This window comes from Mesitornis unicolor, unplaced genomic scaffold (genome assembly GCF_000695765.1).
Source record: "Mesitornis unicolor isolate BGI_N332 unplaced genomic scaffold, ASM69576v1 scaffold11931, whole genome shotgun sequence".
Classification (NCBI taxonomy): domain Eukaryota; kingdom Metazoa; phylum Chordata; class Aves; order Mesitornithiformes; family Mesitornithidae; genus Mesitornis; species Mesitornis unicolor.
The window spans coordinates 32,652-54,095 of record NW_010164501.1 but is presented as its reverse complement, the minus strand read 5'-3'; the positions used below and the strand labels follow the sequence as shown (position 1 = coordinate 54,095).

The following is a 21,444-nucleotide window of genomic DNA, read 5'->3' as shown; positions in this document are numbered from 1 at the left end:
CTAGGAGTATGTTGCAAAAGCATTTGTTTATATACGTAGTTTAACCGCAAGAATGTTTTGTATGCTTTCTCTGATTATATGCACATGAGCATATATACATTAGTTTGTATATCTTGTGTGTACAGAGACTGTGAAAGTACTGTATGCCATATCTGCATTTCTTAATGCATGCAGATAATTGTGTTATCCTGTGACTGATGTGCTTAAAATACGATGCCATATCATATCACTCAGAAAACTGGAACATTAGATTTGTAGCACAGACTAATATTAAGGAATTTGTGCTTCAAATGTCATTTGAACAGTGTGATGCTTTTTACAGCGTGTGTACATTTGTTTTTAATATTGCAGATGCCTTTTGATTGCAAGACTGCTGAAATGTTTTGAGGGCTGCCTCTCCTTTCCTAACCATGAACAGTTCAAAATCACCAGGGCTGGCTGGATTTGGCATCTTAAAAAACTCAACCTGCCACACGGAGAAGAAGATTTCAGTTTTCTTTTCAATAATCTTCATGACGGTGGGAATTTTGTCCAACAGTCTGGCAATTGCAATTCTCTTGAAGGCGTATCAGAGATTTAGACAGAAATCGAAAGCCTCCTTTTTGCTTCTTGCTAGTGGTTTGGTCGTCACAGATCTCTTTGGCCACCTCATCAATGGAGCCATCGCAGTGTTTGTGTATGCATCGGATAAAGACTGGATTCGATTTAACCAGTCCAACATTCTTTGCAGTGTTTTTGGCATCTGCATGGTTTTCTTTGGTTTGTGCCCACTCTTCCTGGGCAGCGTGATGGCTGTTGAACGGTGCATTGGAGTCACTAAGCCAATATTTCACTCTACAAAAATGACTTCTAAACATGTGAAAATGATGTTGACTATGGTATGTCTGTTTGCTGTTCTTATAGCTTTGCTGCCTATTCTTAGGTTTAGAGCCTATCAAATTCAAGCATCGAGGACCTGGTGCTTCTATAAAACAGAACATGTTGAGGACTGGGAAGACAGATTTTATCTCTTACTTTTTTCTTGCCTTGGGTTACTGGCCCTTGCTATTTCACTCTTGTGCAATGCTGTCACAGGAATTACCCTCTTAAGAGTCAAATTTAAAAGTCAACAAAGACAAGGCAGATCTCATCATTTTGAAATGATCATTCAGCTCTTGGCTATAATGTGTGTTTCTTGCATTTGCTGGAGTCCATTCCTGGTAAGAGCCTAATGTGTTTGCCAATTTTTAATGCACATCACTGTATAAAAGTTACACTTTTCTGTCTCCAGGTTTTCAGGCGCTTTAGCTGCGATAACAACTCCATTGACTTCTCAGTGTATTAATTTCACAGCATATTGCCAATGACGTATGTAGTTATGCATCTATAACAAAAATGGTAAATTATTGTCCTCTTCTGATCATGAGTAACATAAAGTAAGCAAAATGTACAGAGACTGAGGACTTTGTTTCCAGCTCTGTCAAGCAGAAAGTGGCAGCAGAATGGTGGCTAGAATAAATCAGAGCAAATACTGAGCTTGTCCAAAAAATCAGTGAAATCTTGGAGTGGCAAGTCTGTTTAGTCTGTACTGTGGTTCATATCATTTTTTATTTATGGTAGTCTGCTCGTTGTTATTTTTAAAGTTTGCTGCTACTTGTGAACTGTGTTAGAGAAGTTAAGAATGTAAAAGTCCGCCACTCCATTAGCAGGGTATTAAGGGCTTTGCTTTAGGGTCATGTTAAAAAACAGCAGTTGGCAGTGGGTTAAAATAAAAATTTGGGTTAGACCTAACCAGGCTGGATTTGTAATCTGGAGAGATGACTCTCAAAGCCGCTCTGTGCAGCGGGTGCGCTGTCTCAGCTGTCCCGGCTGGGACTCAGGGCTGTGTGCTGGTAACTGCTGTGACTCCTCCAAAGCGGTAAGTGCTGCTCATCTTGATGTCAGTGAGCAGGGATTACGATACGGGAAAGAATTTGACAGCTTCTGTTGTATGATGGCATTATAAAGCTGATATTAACTTTGACTCTTTTTACTGTAGTAAACCTGACTGAAGAAAACTCTTTTTTTAATAGGGTGAGAGATGTAAAGGCACAAGTAATATGAATTCTTAATTTGTTTCCTAGAAACAAGGTCCCATAGTTTTCCTCTGATATGAATGAGGTGCAATTTTCATTTGGGCTTACCTGAACTGGTTTTAAATTAGATGCTGATATTAGCCTAGCTGCAGCAGCTGGGTATATCCGACAGGTTAATTAATCCAGTATCTCAGACTTCAAGGAGAGAGTCTGCATATAAATCTTTGCATCACTGAAATGCGCAGCAACTCCTTCACTTTTGTTTAACACACAGAGAATTTTCCCCTGCTTCTCTAGTGATTTTCTAGACTTGCTCTGCAGCATAGTTTAAATTCATGTTGGCTTTTGTCAGTGTCCTGGCTGTAGTGTATAACGCATAAACAAAGTTGTCAGAAGAGTATAGCCAGCTTTTTGTAGTGAACTTACTTCCCGTTACTTCCAGACACCCACTCACTCCCTGAAATTTGTCTGGGGCAAGCCACAGAATGGTTTTCAGCAAAAGTAACTCAAATAGTGGTTTTACTTTTCACGAGAAAGCAGTGTCTCTTCTTCTGGTGAAATTTAATTTTAGATAAAATAACTGTCCGTAAAGATTGGAATTAATTTGATTTTTTAAAATATGGGTGTCAAAGGTGCCATAGACTTTTTTAATGCAAAAGAGATATTTAATTAATTCAAAATATGAAGGGACACTAAATTGCAAGTACTGAGGTTGTTTGTTCAGTGTTAACTTCATTATGCCTTTTAAATTGTATGTATTATAAAAACATAATTTAAAAAAATTACAATCTTGACACTTCTTTAATGAAATCACAACACTACTTTTGCTAAAGTATTCAACTTTGTCGAAGTTGCAGTTGACAATGAATTATTATTCCAGCTGCAGAATTTCATTTCAGAGCCCTTTCAGAGCTTGGTGTTTTCATCAGCTGATGATACAGACCAGTGTCTGACTTCTTGCTTGATTTTGTACTTGGTAGTTTTGGGGAATATGTTGTGGAGGGAGGCGATACACGAGCAACTTTGATTCATTGGGTGGCAAATTTGCCAGTGCTTTCTATGCATTCTGGGCTTGCAACGCTTTTCTTCTGGATCTCTTTTGAACTGAGGTGAGCCAAACTATCAACAAAATTAGTCTGGTGGTATGGACAACAGTTCTGCGATGGACAGATGTACATTAGAAATGAGAAGTTAAAGAAAAAGTTAATGTAAGGTAGGAGTTAGTTCTTGAAACAAAGTATCAGAGAAGTGAACAATTAGTGTTTTAGCCAGAGTTTGGTCATCTGGGATATGCAAGAGGATGGGGTCCTTGGTAGGTGTTACCTTTCTTAGCTATTAGGGTCGTAGAGTTTACATCAAAGTTAATTCTCTGAATTACCCTCTGTTTTGATAGCACTCAGTTCACTGAATACAAACGGAGTTATAAGCACAGTGCTAATTTAGCAGGTTTTATTGGGCTGTGGTGGAGCATGCGGATGCAGTGGAATAAAGGTTTGCCAGGAACGTACTGCTAAAGTGCTACAATAAAGATATCCAGAGTTTATCAAAGCACATGATTTACGATGAATTGCTGATCCAAATCTACTTGTCCTGTTTATCTGAAACCTCTCAGGGCTTTTAATTTGTGAAATTAATTGTTTAGATTCTATAATTTAATCAGCATATACCAAAGTATCTATTTATTGAAATAAATACGAGCAGGTGTTCATAGGTGAAATCATTTGGCAAAGTGGAAAAGTTGCTAATTTGCTTTTTAAATTTTTTTCTCAAAGCAAAATCTAGAAGTCAGTGCCAGTCTTTGGATTGCGAATTTTATCCACGTTCTCTATCCCAAGGAGTATACAGAACAAAATGTTATGTGAGAGTGAATTGCGTCGATATAAACCAAAGCAATTAGAAACCAAACAAACATTTGGAAGAGAAAGCGGAAGGCGTTGCAGTTTATGCCGCATATGGTTTGCAGATACAAGAGGTTGGATTTATTCGGTGTGATTCTCCATCTGATGGGGGGGTTTACTTCCTTTATTTTAATTCTGGTTTTAATCTAGTCTGGTGTTGTGTCAATTGTTGTATGTGCATGGCTACCAAAATCAAGTCTATCTAATGCTGTAATCCAAGTGCGGATTCAGTTCACTATTAGATTTTAACTATCATCTTTTTTCCACAAGTGCAGTTACATATTTGGTCACTGTCCTGTGCAAAGATCACCTTTAGATGACGTTAGAGGCACAAGAGCCTGGGTTGTCCTTTATGCTGTCTGATGTGGCACTGAACTTGACTTCTGCACCTGCTCAGTGGTAGTGAACTTGTTCTGGTGCCTTTATATATCTGTATATATATCTAACATTTAATCTAATATCTAAAATAGACGTGGTGATTGATATATATGGTTATGTATAATGTTATAATCAATCACCACGTCTGTTTTAAGACTCCTAGAGATCTGGAGTACTTTTCAGAGCAGAGCCCATGGCATGGCTCATGTGGAGCTCTGCCTGCGACTGTTGGACAGGGACTTCCTTCTGATTTCTTTCCTTCCTTCTGATTTCTTTCCTTCCTTCTGATTTCTTTCCTTCCTTCTGATTTCTTTGCTGAGGCTCCATCTCATTCATTCGTATAAAAATGAACTTTTTCAAGTTTTCTTGCCATTGTGGTGGAATATTTCCTTTACAGATTACCAGAATGAAGGGTACACCCTGCTTCTTCCCTTATGGGGCAACATTTATTTCCTTTTGAGGAGTTGAGAACAGGAGAGAATTCACCAGAAAAGCAACAGAAGAAATTAATGAGTTTTCTGGTAATCTTTGTAGTCAGTGATTTGCAGAGGCACATTTGTTCTGACAGTCCAAATAATTTTGCTTTGTGGTGGGTAATTGCAGGAAAATATGTTCCAAAGATAGAAACATCAACTTCTCTATGTAGTAAGTAATCTTTTTTCATCCTTGCTAGGTCTTAGCCCCTTGCAAGGGATATGTGGATTTTGTTGGATACATTTGGTCCCTAGGGGTTGGATTCCCAAAGCAAATTGTTGAGCTGAATCATTTTGTGACAAGTATCTCTGATGAAATAGATCGTTATATAAACCTGGGTTTTGGCTGTGATTTGGTGCCTGGCCTGTCATGAAACAGCTTGTTTTTGGAGCTGTGTTCATCCCAGCAAATTCTGACTTAAGTGCGTCAAATTCTGTGGGGCTCAAGGGATAAACATATTTTAAATTTTGGTTTTGATGTAGCAAAGTGAGCTCCCTGTCATTATAGACAAGAGGGGTTTATTTCAGAGTGAATTTATCTATGAGAAGAAGTTATGATATGGAAAAAAGTTTGGTCTTTTTCATGTGTGGAACACAGTCTTAGCCTGGGAAAAGTACTTTTACATTTAAATTATTTGTGTTAAGATTTTTTTTCCGTGCAGTTATCTGATTACTTTTGTTCCAGTTTTACCTCCCCTCTACTGCAGAAAATAGCCACTCCTCTTTTTTTTTTTCTGAAGAGCTCAGCTATTTATTTCATATGATTAAATCAGCTCTTATTCAGTTGCTTTTTTTTACTGCCTAGATTAATTTCTAGCAGTCTCTTCTCATGTCATCTCTTCCCTTTCCAATTCGTTATGCTAATTGCGTCTCTCTGAACTCGCTCTGACTTCTTGTCCTCAGATTTTCTCCTGCAGCGAGGCTTGATGGCCAATTTTCATGCACCTCGGGCTGCGTTTAGCTTGCAGTTTGCTGAATCACTCCAACCTAGAGGCTGCCGGAGCTGACCTGAGTGGTCCTTCAGTGAATGTGCTGCCGGAGGAGGAAGAGCAGTGCTGTGCTAGCAGGGATGCTCTCAGTGGAAAACCGTTACCCCAGCCCACCCCAATTTGGTTGCTCTACCAGGTATTTTGGGTGCTGAGACAGCCTCGTGGTTGGTATGTGCTGAAGGAGGTCAGTGGGCTACGGGTTTTACACTGAGTTCTAGGCCATGTATTTGCATATATAAGGTACTTTGTTGTAAAAGGTATCTCTGTGCATCTCATTTTAGTATTTTTGTATGTGTAGTCATGTACAGACTTGCTCAGTGATGATTTGTCAGGCATTCATACCCCTGTTACCCTTGAAGCATCTCCCACCATTCCTGTTTTCTGTATACTTTACCAAGGTGGCAGTTTAAATTTCTGTTATAATGCCTTATGCTTATATGTGCAATGAGCTCATTGCTTTATTAATGTTTGTATGTCTTCAAAAATTGCTAGTTGTATTGTCCCTACAACAAAATACTTGCTTAAAAACTTGTCCCTTCTCTTGTGCTCTCTGGCTGGTGATTTTGGTAATTGAAAAATGCAGCTGAGGAGAGGCAGACACAAGATGTCCCAAGATGCAGGTCCACGCTCTGTCAGTGCAGTCCTTGTCGCCGTGTACATCATCCACCCGGATCTCACGAGTGGCTGCTCCGCAGAAGCGTGTGCTCTTACTGAGCCCCTTGCAAAATACGTTGTTAGTTGAAGTTGCAGCCTCTGTGAGCTCGTTGTGCCTGCATAGGCACTGTCAACAAGAAGAGTGATCTTTTCTTTTGAAAAGGAATAAATTAGGCTTTCAATTTCCAGTCGCCTGTTTCTGAAGACTGAAGGACATACTCTTAAACACGGTTAGCTAACCTCGCAGCTTTGAATGCTGTTGTAAAAGTTACTATCGCAGGGTAAAGCCACACTTTGTCTTTCTCAAGATTCAGATTTTTTAAGAAGTTAATAATTGATAATTGCTATGTTTGTGCTAGATTTTGTCATTGAATTCTTGTCATATTTTGCTAGAACAGTGTCTGTTGACACCATACAAAGACGAGATGATCGTCAGAACAAAGGAGATGTGGTTGAAGTTGGGTCTGGGCTCCTCCTCCACCCTGCCTGCAGCAGGCTGATGGGCACAGGAGAGGTGACCTGCTGCAGGACCTCTGTGGACATTGTCATTGCATCTCTTGGGCTCGGTGCAAGTCCATCTCGGGAGCCCACATCTGCCACAATGGTTTTAATTAATGAACCAGTTTCATAGGGAAAGGAAAAAAAGCTTTTTGCTAGATACACCTCTTTATCTGTAGCCCGAAACATCAATACAGTAGTGGTAATTGTCGACTGCAGGTTGCTATTTCTTTTGCAGGCCTTGCTGTGTCAGAAGAGGTGAGATCAGGAGCAGCTGTTTGAATAAAATGCTCCTTCAGTTCCTCTGAAAATAATAAAAAATTATTAATTTACTTGTCTTTCAAGCTACACTAGAAAAAGGTTTCTCCTTCTCCCTCAAATCATGCCCTTTTAATTGCTTGCTGAGTTTCTCAATACGTTCATTAACACTGTGCAAATTCAATTACTTTTCTTGCTTGAGTTCCTCTGAATGAGCTTCTGATACTCAAGGTAAAATTGCTGAAATGTGTCATTTGTAATATTATACCCAAAAGATATTTTGGAATAGAGAGCTGATTTTAGGGGTTAAGAGGAAAGAAAACACTCTTTTTGCATGAAGTTTTTGTTAGTCTCAAGACAGAAATGTCTTTTTAGCTTAGTTTCTGGTGAAATAAGGTTTAAGGAGCAACTCAGACAATTGGAGTGTGCTTTTGTATGTCACCATGAAATTACTCCATGGAAAGAAACTCTGGATGTTTGCAGAAAGAGAATAGCAAAGTTTAATACAATGCATTTAAAAATTCAATCCACCTATTCAGATGTATTTCAGTGGAACACACAGAAATGTGATGGATTTGATGTTCCTGTCTTTTTTTAGTATTGGTTGCAGAGCATCATTTTAGAGTACACCCACCTAGAATGGTACTGGATTTCAAAGGTCTGTTTCAGTGTTCAGAGCTGGCCTGTTCCTATTTTAATCTTCTACAGTCTGTAGAGATCTTACAGGCCTTAGCCTTTCTGAGAAACATGAATCATTAAAAAAAAATGTTTTTTAAGTGTGGGCCAGGCCATAGTTTATCATAGAGGGCTTATATTAATTGTGGCTATATTTGTAATTCAAGTGTTTACCTCCCTCTCACAGAAGTCGGGGAGTTGAGCAGAATCTCTCAAGAGGACAGAAGTTTTAGAGGAAAAATGGACAGTGGTCAGCATATTGTCCTGCAGTAGTGATGTGAACCAGGGAAGGAAGAATTGCTGAGACCGACAGGTTGTCTTTTACCAGAGGCTTTTGGGGAAGCAGAATTATAGCTTTTGTTATCTATGTTTATTTGTGCTGTTTGGAAAAACTTATAACGCATTTTTTTCTGAAGTGCAGTGCCATCAGAAGGCAATGAGGTTGGTTTGTTCTGGAGAGAAAAAGTAGGGAAGGCGGGTTTCCAGTCATCTGAGAACATGGCATTTTCAAAACAACCTGGTCCTGTTTTTCTCTCAGAATTGCTTGCCACTTGATGTTTAAATTGATATTATATCTACAGAATCAAACCATAAAGACCTATACATTCAAACATGATATTTCATTCCAAGTAGATGCCAATGACTTTCACAGAAAATTTTCATTCTTTTCAATCTCAAAGTTTTCGTATCAAAAAATCAAATCTCAAAACCAGCCAGATAATTTTCCATTCATAACCTCCCCTCATTCAGTTGGTAAAGTTTCTGGATTCTGTGCTTGCAGTCAGTTCAATATACATTCCAATTTTGTTTGATAAAAGTAGATTCTTCCTATTTCCTAGATATTACACTTATTCAAGCCTTTTTTGCTTGAAAATATCATACACTGCATAGCCATTTTTGGAAAATATCATACACGGCATAACCATTTTGGGGTGGTTATTTTAGGAAGGCTCTTTTTCCTGACTATCTAAAGACTTTAAATGGTAAAGTTGTTGCTGAAAAGTCTCTGGGACAAATACACTCGCGTGGAACAGCTCCAGAAACTCCTCCGTCCTCACCAGGTTTAATGTGAGAGACACCAGTGTCTGATACACATTTGTGTGTTCTGTGAGGTATTTATTATGTTATTATGGTGTTAATTCATGGTCTTAAGTTTTGCACAGTGATCGTAAACTTTTCTAGCAGAAGTTATTTGTCTTAATAGCAGTGTAGAATCAGTGCATGTCTGAGAGCGCACATTATTTGGATCCTTTTCTGGAAAATATGCTGTTTAGCTTTAAAACAGAGCAATAATTCTTACCTCACGTGCTTTTGAGACTTAAATTTTACATTAAAATATTAAGAAATAGCTGGATTGCAGCTGGTTCCTTGGGTTACAAGCTCCCTGCGGAAGGAAGGTGCCTGTTTGCTGTGTGCATGCATGGTGCCTGCCAGAGCAGGAGCGCGATCCCATTGTGGATGATGTCTGTGGGTTCTTATAAACTGTAATGGTCAGGGAGCAGAATGTCACAGAAAAGGTTTGTACCAGGAGTTACACTGAGGTTTTTTGTAATTGTGACTATTCTTTTGGATTTGGTCTCGTATCAGATGAGGAGAAATAGCTGAGCGGCTGAATGACCTGCAATGTGGCTCAGGTCGATATGCTATCTCTTGCTGAAGGGTTGCTCTTATCTACTCCAGGCAGAGCAGGGACCAGAGAGCAGCTCATAAACTCGCTCTTAGCTCCTCTTTTTAATGAGTTTTTTGAAGACTTCATTCAGACGTGTGTGCTGAAGGGCGGATTTGAATGGCATTGGAGTTGGGTTTCTGCATGATTTACCGAAGAAGGCTGAAGATGAGCCTTTGTGTAAGGGGTGTCCTGAACTGAGGTTTTTAACACAATTAGGCCTTGAGACTAAACTGAAACCAAAAATTACTTTGTCATTGGAGAAGTGGAGGCTGGACCTTTCTTGCTGTCCCAGACCTGTGTGCTGTCAGCTGCCTTGAGGGGCTTGAACCCTACGTAAGCTGGCTGTGGATGGGCTGCATGGCCACCCCAAAGTTATAGGAGTTAGGGAGAATGTAATGGATGTAGTGAATCTGCCTGTGAGTATCTTTGTCACTCACGTAGTGACCAGCATCAGGACATGAGGATGCGGGGAGGAAGGCTTGTGCTGGTGGGGACGTGGCCAGCTGTGTTCCACTCTGCCTCACTGCATGCAAAGGTGTTAAAACCAGGTGAAGCAGGAGGGATGTGAGGATCCATGTGAGTGATAGCAATTTGGTTTAGGATTTACAGTTCATTAGTGAATTGGAAATAAGATTTCATCCACTTTTTAACAGGAGCATGTGTTTGCAGTAGTAGTGAGAAATAAATCACTCTTAAATGGAGATTTGATTTTTCTCTTCCCTCCTCCACATAAAAGATGGTCCAGCTGCACAGCAATCCCGTTTAATTTATTTGCCAACATTTAAGAAAAAAAAAATTACGAATTATATATACCAACTCAGTAAATATATTGCTAATTCATTAGCCCTGATACTTCAGTTCATAGCTTCTTAGTGCACCCACCCAGAATGATATATAGAATAAGTCACTTTAACAAATGTGATTTAAAAGAAAAATAACATGAAAGGAACACATTGCATCTTCCTTTGCCTCTGGCCAGATTTGCAAATACTGCAAATCAGATAGCACCAAGTCATTGGATGTCTATGACTCCAATCCATATTTAAAAAGATTTCTTTGTCCTTCACTATGTGTGTTGCATATGTGGTAAACACAGACATACATAAAATCTAATTTGAAATTAATATATTTTTTTTTCCCTCCTTATTTTTCCTCTGCACCCATGTAATAAACACCATCATTCCTCAGGCAATAAACTGAAGGTCTGACTCCACTGGTAGACAACAGAGTAGGTTCTTTACCTTTTAGACCTGTTCTTACTTGAGGTTTTGCAAGCTGGATCACACATCAAAGTCATCTGCATTCCTGAATTCTAGAAGAGGTGAAAAGGCCACCACATATCATGACTGACTCACCGTGAAATTCTTCTTCACACTTGTGATATCTATGGATGTCTCTGGGTTCGGTGGTATTTGTGCTGAAAGCCTGCATGTGTGTGCCATTCCTCTGAGATCAGAGAGGGGCCTGTCCAAGGAACCCATGGAGAATTCAGCTTGTAATTCTTGCTGTATTACAGCAAATTCTTGCTGTATTAGGCAAATCTGAGAAAATTTTTAAAAATGGCCAGGTAAGAAGTGACAGATCCTACATTCCCCATAGAAGCACATTTTCTTACTCTCAAAAATATGAGAGGAAGATTTGCCTCTGGTTGCTGAAGCTATACAGTATCTTTCCTCAGGCATGTAAATATAGTGCAGGATGCCTTTAGTAATAATAAAGCAGTGTGAATGGGGTGATGTTTGACAGGTTCACTTCTAAGCTATTGGTTTGATCCTGTGCATAACAGTAATTAAATGCTGAATTCATTCTATAATTACAGACATTTGCGGCTCCTTTCCCCTCTATGTTATCTGTATATTGTCTCTTTTTTTCTGTATTCAGACAGTTTTTCTCTTCCTCCCCAGTATAATGCCCTATGGAAGCAGGCTTTCTTGTCACGTTAAAACATGTAGCTCAGGAAACAGCTTGTTTATTTGACTTTAACATGGACACTGTGTCTTTTCATTATGAAATGAGTAATCTACCATTTTCAGTGCTAAACTCTTCTTTGTCCATGTCCATGTCCATTCTGCTTTCCTTTCAAATGAGCTAATTAAGCTGTGAGAGTAATTACATAGCTAGTTGAACCAAAGTATTTCAAATTTTGAGAGGGTAGAAAGGAAAGGAGGAAAAAAGACTACCAATTCAGGACAGAAAGATCTGGGTTCTTTTGGAGAAGCAAAGAGAGGTGACCTGGAATGCTTCAGTCAAGCCCAACCTGAATTTGTTACTGCAGACCAGATGCAAATAGGTAGTGTCTAAGGGGAAAGTTGACAGAAAGTAAAAGCTTCACTTTCAGTTTATGTTTGTGAGTTTATGCACACAAAGAAATGCTTCTCTTTCTGAGGCTTACTTCATAATTGCATTCCTGTGTTATACAGAGCGTGATAATGCCAAAGGCAGTTACTAAAATATAATTAGTGAGTATAATGTCATGGCACTTCACGGGGTTTTTTTCAGTAATTTTGGCAAATTCTTGCATTCATGAAAGTCTCATTTCAATTGATGTTTCCAATTGTTTGTTCAGAAAGTGTATTGACATACACAAATATTTTGCATAAAGCTCTGAAAATGCAGATGGTGAAAATGTCGCATTTGCCTCCAATGCCACAGTAATGGAGTGCAATGAGTCCTCTGCAGACCTGGGCCTGCATGAGAGCAGAAAGCTCCGAAGAACTGAACAGTGAGGAGGGATCATATGGTTCAGATGGAACTGAGCTGCTGGGTGCCAAACTCCCACAGAGCCTTAGTTCAATGTCATGCGTGACACTGTTTGTATATATGCTGTTACACTGCAGTCCTTCATTTGGTGTTCGGTTATGTGAGGTCTGTCCTACCAGTTCAGGAGTACCCTTTCAAAAGCTTTGGTCCCACCAATGTGAGCAAAGGCACTTGTGTCCTCAATGGTACCATGTTCATGAAGCAGCAGCAGCAGCCAGTGAGAAATTGCCTGGTCACAGAATCAGCTGTGTCTGAGAAAGGAATATTCCTGACTTTTTTCATTAGCTTCATGGAAAATGTGTTTTCCTGTTTTCTCTATGCATTCCTGACTTTCATCCCAGCAGTGGTGCTGAGCTCTGAATGCCTTTAGCTTTCCTATGCGTCTGAAAGGTTTATGTGACTTCGTTGGAAGGGTGGTACCTACGGGGCATATGGAGGCTAAATAAACATCAGCAAAATGTTTTTGCAATCTCAGCTACCTCTTATCACCCAAATCTTGTCTGATACTCTGTTTCCCATTTATGTTCTGTGTTTCTCATAGATAACTGTGACTCCAGTAGGAGAAAGGTCTTTCTCAGACTGGCTGTATTTAATGGAATAATAAGTAAATTTGCATGCTAAGGATGCATTATTATTATTCATTTATTCATATTATATATATAATATTATTCATATTATTATTCATGGCAGGTAGCAGCGACCATCCTTGATTTGTTTTGAACCAGAACTTAATTTCAGGAGTTAGACACAGATTTTTTTCGCCAACTGAGTAGTGAGGCAGTGGACCTGTTGTTAATTTTTAGTGGCATTATTATTTTTTCACAGGTGTAGATGAGAGAAAAAGGGACTCTTTTTTTTGCTGCTACTTGTCAAGAGCTCATCCTGCAAAACTTTGCACATGGAAGTATTACATAGCCCCTTGAAAGTACCCTCTGGACTTCAATGTGGAGGAAAACTTGCTAATGTGTTTTGAATTCTCAAATTCCTTTTTAAGTACACATTTTAAAAATACAAAAACACTCTGCTCAGTTAACATTTGTTTGTTAGCCCAAATGATCATCTGGTATATAAAAGATGAAGGTATAGTTCATGTTTTTCTTTTAAAAAGGGAAAGGAAAACATTAGGGGAAAAACATGTTGCAGATCTGTAACACAGGAAGTATTATGTGACATAAGTAGTGCAGTGTGTGTACTAACATTTTGATGGCAGAATTGGTGCATTACGTATTTTTCTTGGAAGTCTTTGCTTTTACACTGACTTTCATAGAATCCCATAAAATATGAAATGAAGCATACTGACACAAATACTTGATTTATATACTGCAGTATCTGTATAGCAATGGTACAGGCTATATAGCCTGTGTTTCTTTTCTAACAGCTGTTCTTAGAAGACATAAAATGGTACATAAAATGTGCAGACAGATACATTTTGATTTCTCCCTGCCCCTCTTTTACATACTTTTTTCTTAAAATCTCTGTTTATAAAATAGTACAAAGCAGCATCTTCCAACCAGCTCTTGCCTACAGCAGACTGCAACTTCTTTGTAGCAGGTATGAGTAATGGAAGTTCCAAAATTTTATGGAAAATAAAAATAATGATATATCTTTTATTTCTGTGGAGTGAGACATAGTCAGCAGAATACCGCCTTGAGTCCTGTGTGGTTTAGGAGAAGGGCATATCCACCTTTGAGTTTGACCTAGGCATCAGTGACAAAATAAAAGTACTCTGCAAATACTGAAAAAACCCTATGGACTTTCTTCCATTAATTGAAATTCTCAGAACTGCTTGTAATAAAATTCAAAGGAAGAGGAAGAGGTTTGGGAGGGCCTGCAAGGTTCCCACAGGGAAATGGAGCCTGAAGGCTGAGCTACAGAGGAAGAGAATTTCTGATATTTGTTTGCACATAACAAAATTGGCCTGTGTGTGCTGCTTTCCATGTCAGTCCCTTGGTGACTGGTTTTTATCCAGCTTCCTGAAGTCAAGGTTAGAACCTGGATGTAGAGCCTATGTGCTGAAATGCATCAAAGCGTATTACAGTTTGCCTTATTTTCTAAATAGCAGTAAAGTCTGCTTCTTGTTTTGACTGGCTGTCCTTGAGTATTAACAGGAATGTGACTGAGCAGCACTGCCATTTAGCTTATTAGTTGTTCTCATATAATTGAGATCCAATTGGAAGGGAAATTAAAGACATGCTGTTTTTATTTCAAGACTGGTGTGAAGCTCGGGAGCAATTTTTTAAAGTTTGTTGCGCTGAGCTTTGTCCCTAAGGGAAATGGCAGTTCTCTGATGCTATCTGCTAGATGCAAAACTGTGGAAGTCAACAATTTCAAAATATTTTTAAAACTTTTCCATCAAACTTTCTGGATCTTTCAAAGTGAGCTTCAGTTTTAGTGAAGCCTAAAATCGGACAAGAAGGATGGAGAAGTTTAATGTATCGAGTCCTTACTTGACACAAATTTGACTTATCTTTATTTTTAGGGATAGAAAATTCTCAGGTCTTTCCTTAAATCAACAAGGACTAATGTGAATTGGGGTAACTCTGTATCTTACAAGCAGGCAGCCTTGGTTTAAAAAGTCACTTTTACAGTTATGCTTTTATAGTTACTTTCCTAAAGCAAGTTTGCTTTGTATTGGTTGTAACACAAGATGTCTCTTGTGATGCTTTCGTGGTTTTTTTCACAAACCAGGGAGACATACTGCAGCTGTGTCCTTGTAAACGTTGTATAACTCGGCAAAGTGCTACTTGGATTTTTACGTTTCTAAATCTGTTAGAAAATGCCATGAGTTTCGTTTATTATTTGCCAGGTGAGGATTAATTTTTTGAGTCATACTGCTGAATCGGCATTAATATTAAATTCAGTTGTAGAGATCAAAGGCGACTGGGTATGATGCAATCGTGTTGCCTCTTCCCAGCATCGCCACTTGTGTAGTGCTGGCTACAGAGGACAGAATCCCTTCACCATACTCACCTAAGGGACGTACGGAGGAGGAGAAAAAAGGTCTTTGAATTGGTTTCTTGACTTTGAAATAATTATTGAACCATTTTAGTCAAATAATAAGGAAAGAAGTGTCCTTTTGGTGCCTACAGAGGAGGCTTAGCACTGCAGCAAGCTGTGGTTGCAGTTTCTGAGCCGGTGACTTGTGCCAGTTCAGTAGCATGACTTCCTCACACCTCGGGGCAAATGCAGGCTGTCTGCATGCTTTCATTCAGTGAAACCCTTTATTTATTTAATCCTTTATTTAATTTATTTAATCCATTTATTTAATCCTGGTAGTGTATTAGGCCTTTTTATGATTTGTGATTTCAAAATAACTTTGGAATAGTATTTTAAGGATTTAAATTTAAAAAAAAAATTAAAATGCAAATGTACTAGAAATCATGATTTATACTGACCTCGCTCCATTCTACACTTACTCAGCTGGAGTTTAGGGTCTTGTTCTAGAAATCATCAGAGGACTTTTCAGAAAGGCTCCAGTCGGCAGAACATGGTCTTTGCATGCAGTTGGCTTTGGCTGCCCACAGTTTTCTTACGTGTACAGAAGACATGGAAGAACGCCCAGTACAGTGAGGGCTCTTTGAAGGGGTGAGAAGCTATCTCACTTCATACCCAGAGAGAAAGTGATGGTAACACACAGGAATCTCTCTTAGAATCCATAAAATTATGTATCAAATTTCCTTGATGTCCTGATTTACTTTAAGTAAATCCATAATCAAAACAGAGGTACTTTATGTTGAGCCAGCTAGTTGAACAAGCGAATGGATTCACTTAGAGGTGCTTACTACAAAATGAAAAGGAATCTCACAGGTTTGCTAGATAACATGGGAGAAAATAGTACAGTTTACAAAGTCTGGATGGAGTTACTTTTCCTATACAGCAACATCTGCTGCCTCCTCCACCAGGCATGGGATTCCTTTGAATTTGGCACTTATTAACTTTGCAGAATGTGAGAGAAGAACAACAAATGAAATGTTGAAGTGCATCAAGAAGCAGATGAGGAAGCCATGTGTCTGTATTTAGTAAAGCATAGGATATATCGGAGAAGGACATTGGTCTATGAGCCGTGTTGTGCTGTCATTGGCTGCCCGGTCATACTTGCATGAGTAAGGAGCACTCCCTCCGAGTTTGGCGTGTGGTATTGGACTTCTAATAAATAAAATGTAGAACTGTCCTGAGAAAACATCCCATGCAGAAGCCAAAGGCCTTGTCCAAGTTTGGGTGGGCTGCTGATGTCAGAGAGGAATGCGCCCAACGGTTGTGGGGTGAAAAGCAGATTCGGGGAACTGACTTGTACGTGTTTGTGTTGGCTCGGTGCTCAGACATTCCTCCTCCTCCCCGCACCGGTTCCCAGCTGTGCTGCTGCCAGTCTCACCAGCTTCCTTCAGAATGTTCCTGTGGGCTCTCCTCGCTGCTACCGTGGATGTCCATACAGAAATGCTTGATCAGATGCTTCATCAAGCAAGTAGAGTCTCCTTTTATGCGTTTGCTCTGTTCCACTTAAGTTTATTCTCAAATGTGGTGACCTGCATCTATAGGTAGGGCCTAGGAATACAGAGAAGCATTTAAAAAGGAGTACAATAGCTTTGCTGAGTGGTCGTTTTCTCTCTTCATTCATTATTATTTTTTAAGTTGTTGGTTTGTTTTTTTTTCATTTTACAATGTATCTTTGTGAAAATACGACTGTCTGCACTCAGACAGACTGACCCTACCTCTCATCGCTCAATAAATCAGTGTACTCATAGCATCATTTGTAAGATATCCCATTTCTTAAATAACTGTATCACTTTAAAGGCTTTGGAACTGAAAGCTTTACAGTGTTTCATCTTTCTACCAAAAAAGTCTTCATGTGCTTTTAGCATTTATAGTAGAGAGAGATAATTTACCATCCTCTGGCAGATTCCTGGCTTTGCAGAGTCAGGCTTACTTCACACAGGAACTCAGGTTACAAAACCTCAATGGCAGAAAGCCTGCAGAGGAGGGCTCAGCAGGGCAGGTGTCACTAGGGCTGGTGTTTCAAAGCATGGGTTGCAGCTCTGCAAAGCACAGAGGCCAGCCACAACTTACTGGGCTGGTGTAGCTCTTGGGTGTCCTCTGCCAGAAGCTTCCCTGCTGGGCTGTACTGGGAGACTAATGCCTCCACCATGTGAAACGTGACTCTGGAAGCGTTGTTGCTGTCCATGTGCAGCACCTCCAGAGGTGAATGTAACCTGCTGTGTGTCCACTAGCAAGAGGAGGGGTATCGAAGGCCTTTGTCACCATGGCTTAAGTTTTCCTAGAAACCTCTATACCCTCTGGTGTCAATATATTGTGTCCTGTTGCAGCTTAAAATGTGTAAATGTTCTTGATGAAAACAAGGTCCTGTATTCCTTATGCAGACTTTTATTTGGAAAATGTGAAAAAGTAAATACCCTTTGTAAAAACGTTCTGATCTACCCGTGGCCTCTATCCTTGAAAAACACCCATCTCTGGAACAGTCTTGGCATGCTTTGTTAGCTCAAATTCAGGATAAGTTATTATTCCTTACTCAAATCAGTCCCTGTTTTTGGAAGGTGTTCCCTGGCTGGTTGCAAGTGCAGCAGAGGTAACTCCTATGTAAAACACCAGCGGATTTCTAGGATGATAAAAATTATGTGCCTGAAAGTATTTACTTTGCAACTGGGTTTCATTAATGCTGTGAAGATATGAAGATTAGAGATAATGCTGAAACAATTTCACTCATGCACATGCTGTCTTGGTGTATTTTTCTGATGTGTAATTTTAAAATGTTCCATTTTCAGGTGACAATGGCCAAAATAGGGATAAACGAGAGTCGTTCGAAGGAGACCTGTGAAACAATACTTTTCGCTCTCCGGATGGCAACGTGGAATCAGATTCTAGATCCCTGGGTGTACATTCTTCTCCGGAAAGCCGTACTTAAAAACCTGTACAAGATCACGAGGGGATGTTGTGGCATGCACATCATAAACTTACACGTGTGGGAACTCAGCTCCATCAAGAATTCTTTGAAGGTTGCAGCAATATCTGAGTCGCCAGTAAGCTCCAAACAAATAAACCTACAGCCACTCAGCTCTTTGGGGCAATGAGGTTGACCATGGTGTATGAAGAGATGATGGAGAAAACACCCATACACGGGCAAGACCTTAAAATGAATTCCAAGGCTCAGTGGTGTGGCATTTGTTTTCTTGTGAGTGGTTTGCTCTTGTTGCTTACCAGTTTCATGTTGCTACTCCGGAAGATGAATGTTTTAATTTCTTTCAGAATACATTCCTTCCAAAACATAGGAATGATAAACTGTCTTGTATTTCTCCCTTCCAGCTACTAAAGTGAACAGGTTCCTCATAATACTCCCCACCAAATCCTTTACCTTAGCAGGCTTCTTAAGAACACACGCAAGTGCGAAAGTGATCTTCAAGGTGATTTTTAGAAGGGGTGGATTTTTGTCTACCAGTAATACCCCCAGTCCTTTGCAGAGTCACTCCTTCCTAGGCTAAAGTCACCATCCTTGCCATAAGGGCGTTCTTTGCTTCTAGGCATTGAATTTTCCAATTGGATATATAACAGACATTTTGCTTGTGTCTAGCTTATTAAATGATCCAGTTTGCTTTGTTCATTGGCTTGACCTCTTAATTATTTACTGTTCCGTGAATTTTTGGGAGAGCTGCAGACTTCATCAGTGTAAGTTCCTTTCAAATCACTGAGAAAACATGGGGTTACCTGTGGGAACACAGAAAGAGATCAGCTCAGCTTGCTTACAGTTATGTTTTCAGATCCATTGGTGAGTTTGTAGTCCTTTCAACAAATTTTATTGAAAGTAACATGCATAAAGCTGTGGTTAGTCTGTAAAAGGAGTAGGAGTTTTGGTTTTGGTTTTTTTCCACCCAAACTGAAGGAAATTTCTTGACGCGTTCCCCTAATGAAATGCTGACGAGGTACATTTGCTTCATCTGTAGAAGGTCACACGCATCTCATGAGAAATGTGTGTGACCAAATGAGCACCTCTGCAGGGAGCTGCACTGGGAGCATGGTTGTGTTTGTGAAAGCAAACTGCACGCTCAGATTTTACAAGGTCTGTGTCTGAAGAGCCGAAGGCATTCAGTATATTTGAGTAATTCAGAAAATTTCCAGGACTTTACACAGAAGGCCCTTCACCTTTAATGCTGCTAAAGGAGGCTTTGGTTTTTGTCACTGTACTTTGTTCAGAAGCAGAAATGAGAGTATGAGAGACTTTATAGCAGAGGGATTCTTTTAAGGTAGAAATGTCTAGTGTTATTTTTACCTACTTAACTTCAAATAAGTACATTAGTGAATTGTTGGGATATTTGGACAAAGTAGTTAAAAACTGATTCACCAAGAAGACAGTCTGAGGGACCAAAACTATTCACGAACTACAAATTCATGTTGTATGTGAGAATAGTTTGTCAGAAAATAAAAAACCAAAAGGTTTAAATATTTCTCTTTTTTTGTTTTAAAAGCTATTTTCTTTTTGTTTTAAAAAGGTTGAAAAAATAATGGGTTAAATAACCCTATAATGTAATGAAGAGGGTTAATTTACCCTGAAGAATTTCTGTATGTGATTTATTTCCTCGGTCACAGAGCTGATAAACCGTGGGCAGATTTGATGCTGGGATAAGCTCTGCACTGTTGCTTTCGTGTGGGTTCTGCTGAAATCTGGAAGTGTTCAGTCAGTGCTCAGTTTGGTTTTTTAGTTTTGTAGAATGTGATGCTGGTGTATCTGCTGACATAAATTATTTGTTCTTTATGGAAGATAGTTGTTTTAGGAGCTGCAAAAAATTGTTGGTCTGTAAAATGTTGAGATATCTGATCGGTGAATGAAGCTCATCAGTGTTCCATTTTGTTATGTGAATAAATGTAGCTTGTGTAGTTCATAGTGGTTGACTTGTAAAACAAAAGCAAAAGTTTATATGTATATGTGATTTCTTATATTTTGTGAACTAATATGTATTAAATGTAAATTGCAAAGCCTCATTAAAGTTATCAAATGGTATCTTGAGAGTTACGACATTTTTGCGTAACAAAAGAGATCACAGAATCCCAGAATGTGAGGAGTTGGAAGGCCCTGGAAAGCGGATCCAGTGCACCCCCTGCCACAGCAGGATCACCAGAGCAGTCACACAGGAACATGGCCAGGGCTTTGGGTGTCTCCACACAAGGAGACTCCACAACCTCTCTGGGCAGCCTGGGCCATGCTCCATAACCCTCACACTCACAAAGTTTCTCCTCCTCTTCAGTTTGAACCTCCTGTGCTCCAGCTTGGGACCATTGCCCCTTGTCCTGGCATTGGACATCCCAGAGCAGAGCCTGGCTGCTTCCTCCTGACACTTGCCCTTTACATATTTATAAACATGAATGAGATCTGCAGTTGTTAAAAACAATCCTTATGACAATGAACCTTACACTGGATTCCAGCCAGGCGCTGCCATTCACAGTGGGGCTGATAGCAGTTGTGGGGGTGGAGAGGAGGGCTGTGAACAAACAGGAGGTGCCAGTGTTCAGACACTTCATCGTCACCTGAGCTGCCCAGTGCAGTTGGTGGTCTAAGGCTGATGAGGTCAAGCATGATCCATGCCTAGAAAATGCAAATAAAAACGGAGCTGATGGACTTCAGTGTTTGGAATTGAAGTGTTTTTATCCAAACATCTGCCAACATGTTACGCAGACTCTAATTAGTTTCACATACTCTATGAATCCTAAAAAATGTGTGAGTTTTACTGTTAGTCTTGATAGCCTGCAGGGGCAGCTGAGAATACAGCCACCCAAGGATATGCAATCACTGAAAGTGATTTGATTATCATTGCACTTCATATCACTGGAGAGCCAGCAATGTGCTGTGCTGTCTGATTAGCAAATTACATTTTATGGCATATGAGGTTATAAAGAAAACAATGGGACAGCTTCACGCTAGGATCTGAGCCCTGCCCAGGCAGGGAGAAAAGGGCTTAGCAATGTGCTGATGATCCCTTCAGAGGTTGGCCAACGAGGGGAGCGGTCACCAGCTGCCCGTTTACTGCCAGGCAGTAATTAGTGTCTGCAGAGCGGGCAGGGGCACTGAGTGTTCTGGTGGGAAGAAAGTGAATCTCATTTCTGACTAATGACTGAGGAAATCCTCAGGGTGGGAGA

At 39.8% G+C, this 21,444-nt stretch overlaps 1 protein-coding gene across 2 annotated transcripts; it reads left to right on the top strand.

The window, feature by feature from the left end:
- The first annotated feature begins 347 nt into the window (after positions 1-347).
- Positions 348-18,544, top strand: PTGFR (prostaglandin F receptor (FP)). 2 transcript variants are annotated; one of them, XM_010194338.1, is made up of 2 exons: positions 348-878; positions 18,084-18,544. In XM_010194338.1, the coding sequence occupies exons 1-2, from the start codon at positions 411-413 to the stop codon at positions 18,387-18,389; spliced, it is 774 nt and encodes a 257-aa protein (XP_010192640.1). In that variant the 5' UTR covers positions 348-410; the 3' UTR covers positions 18,390-18,544. The 2 variants fall into 2 exon arrangements, with proteins under 2 accessions (XP_010192640.1, XP_010192639.1); XM_010194337.1 differs by having other exon boundaries at positions 348-1,199.
- The last annotated feature ends 2,900 nt before the right edge of the window (positions 18,545-21,444 follow it).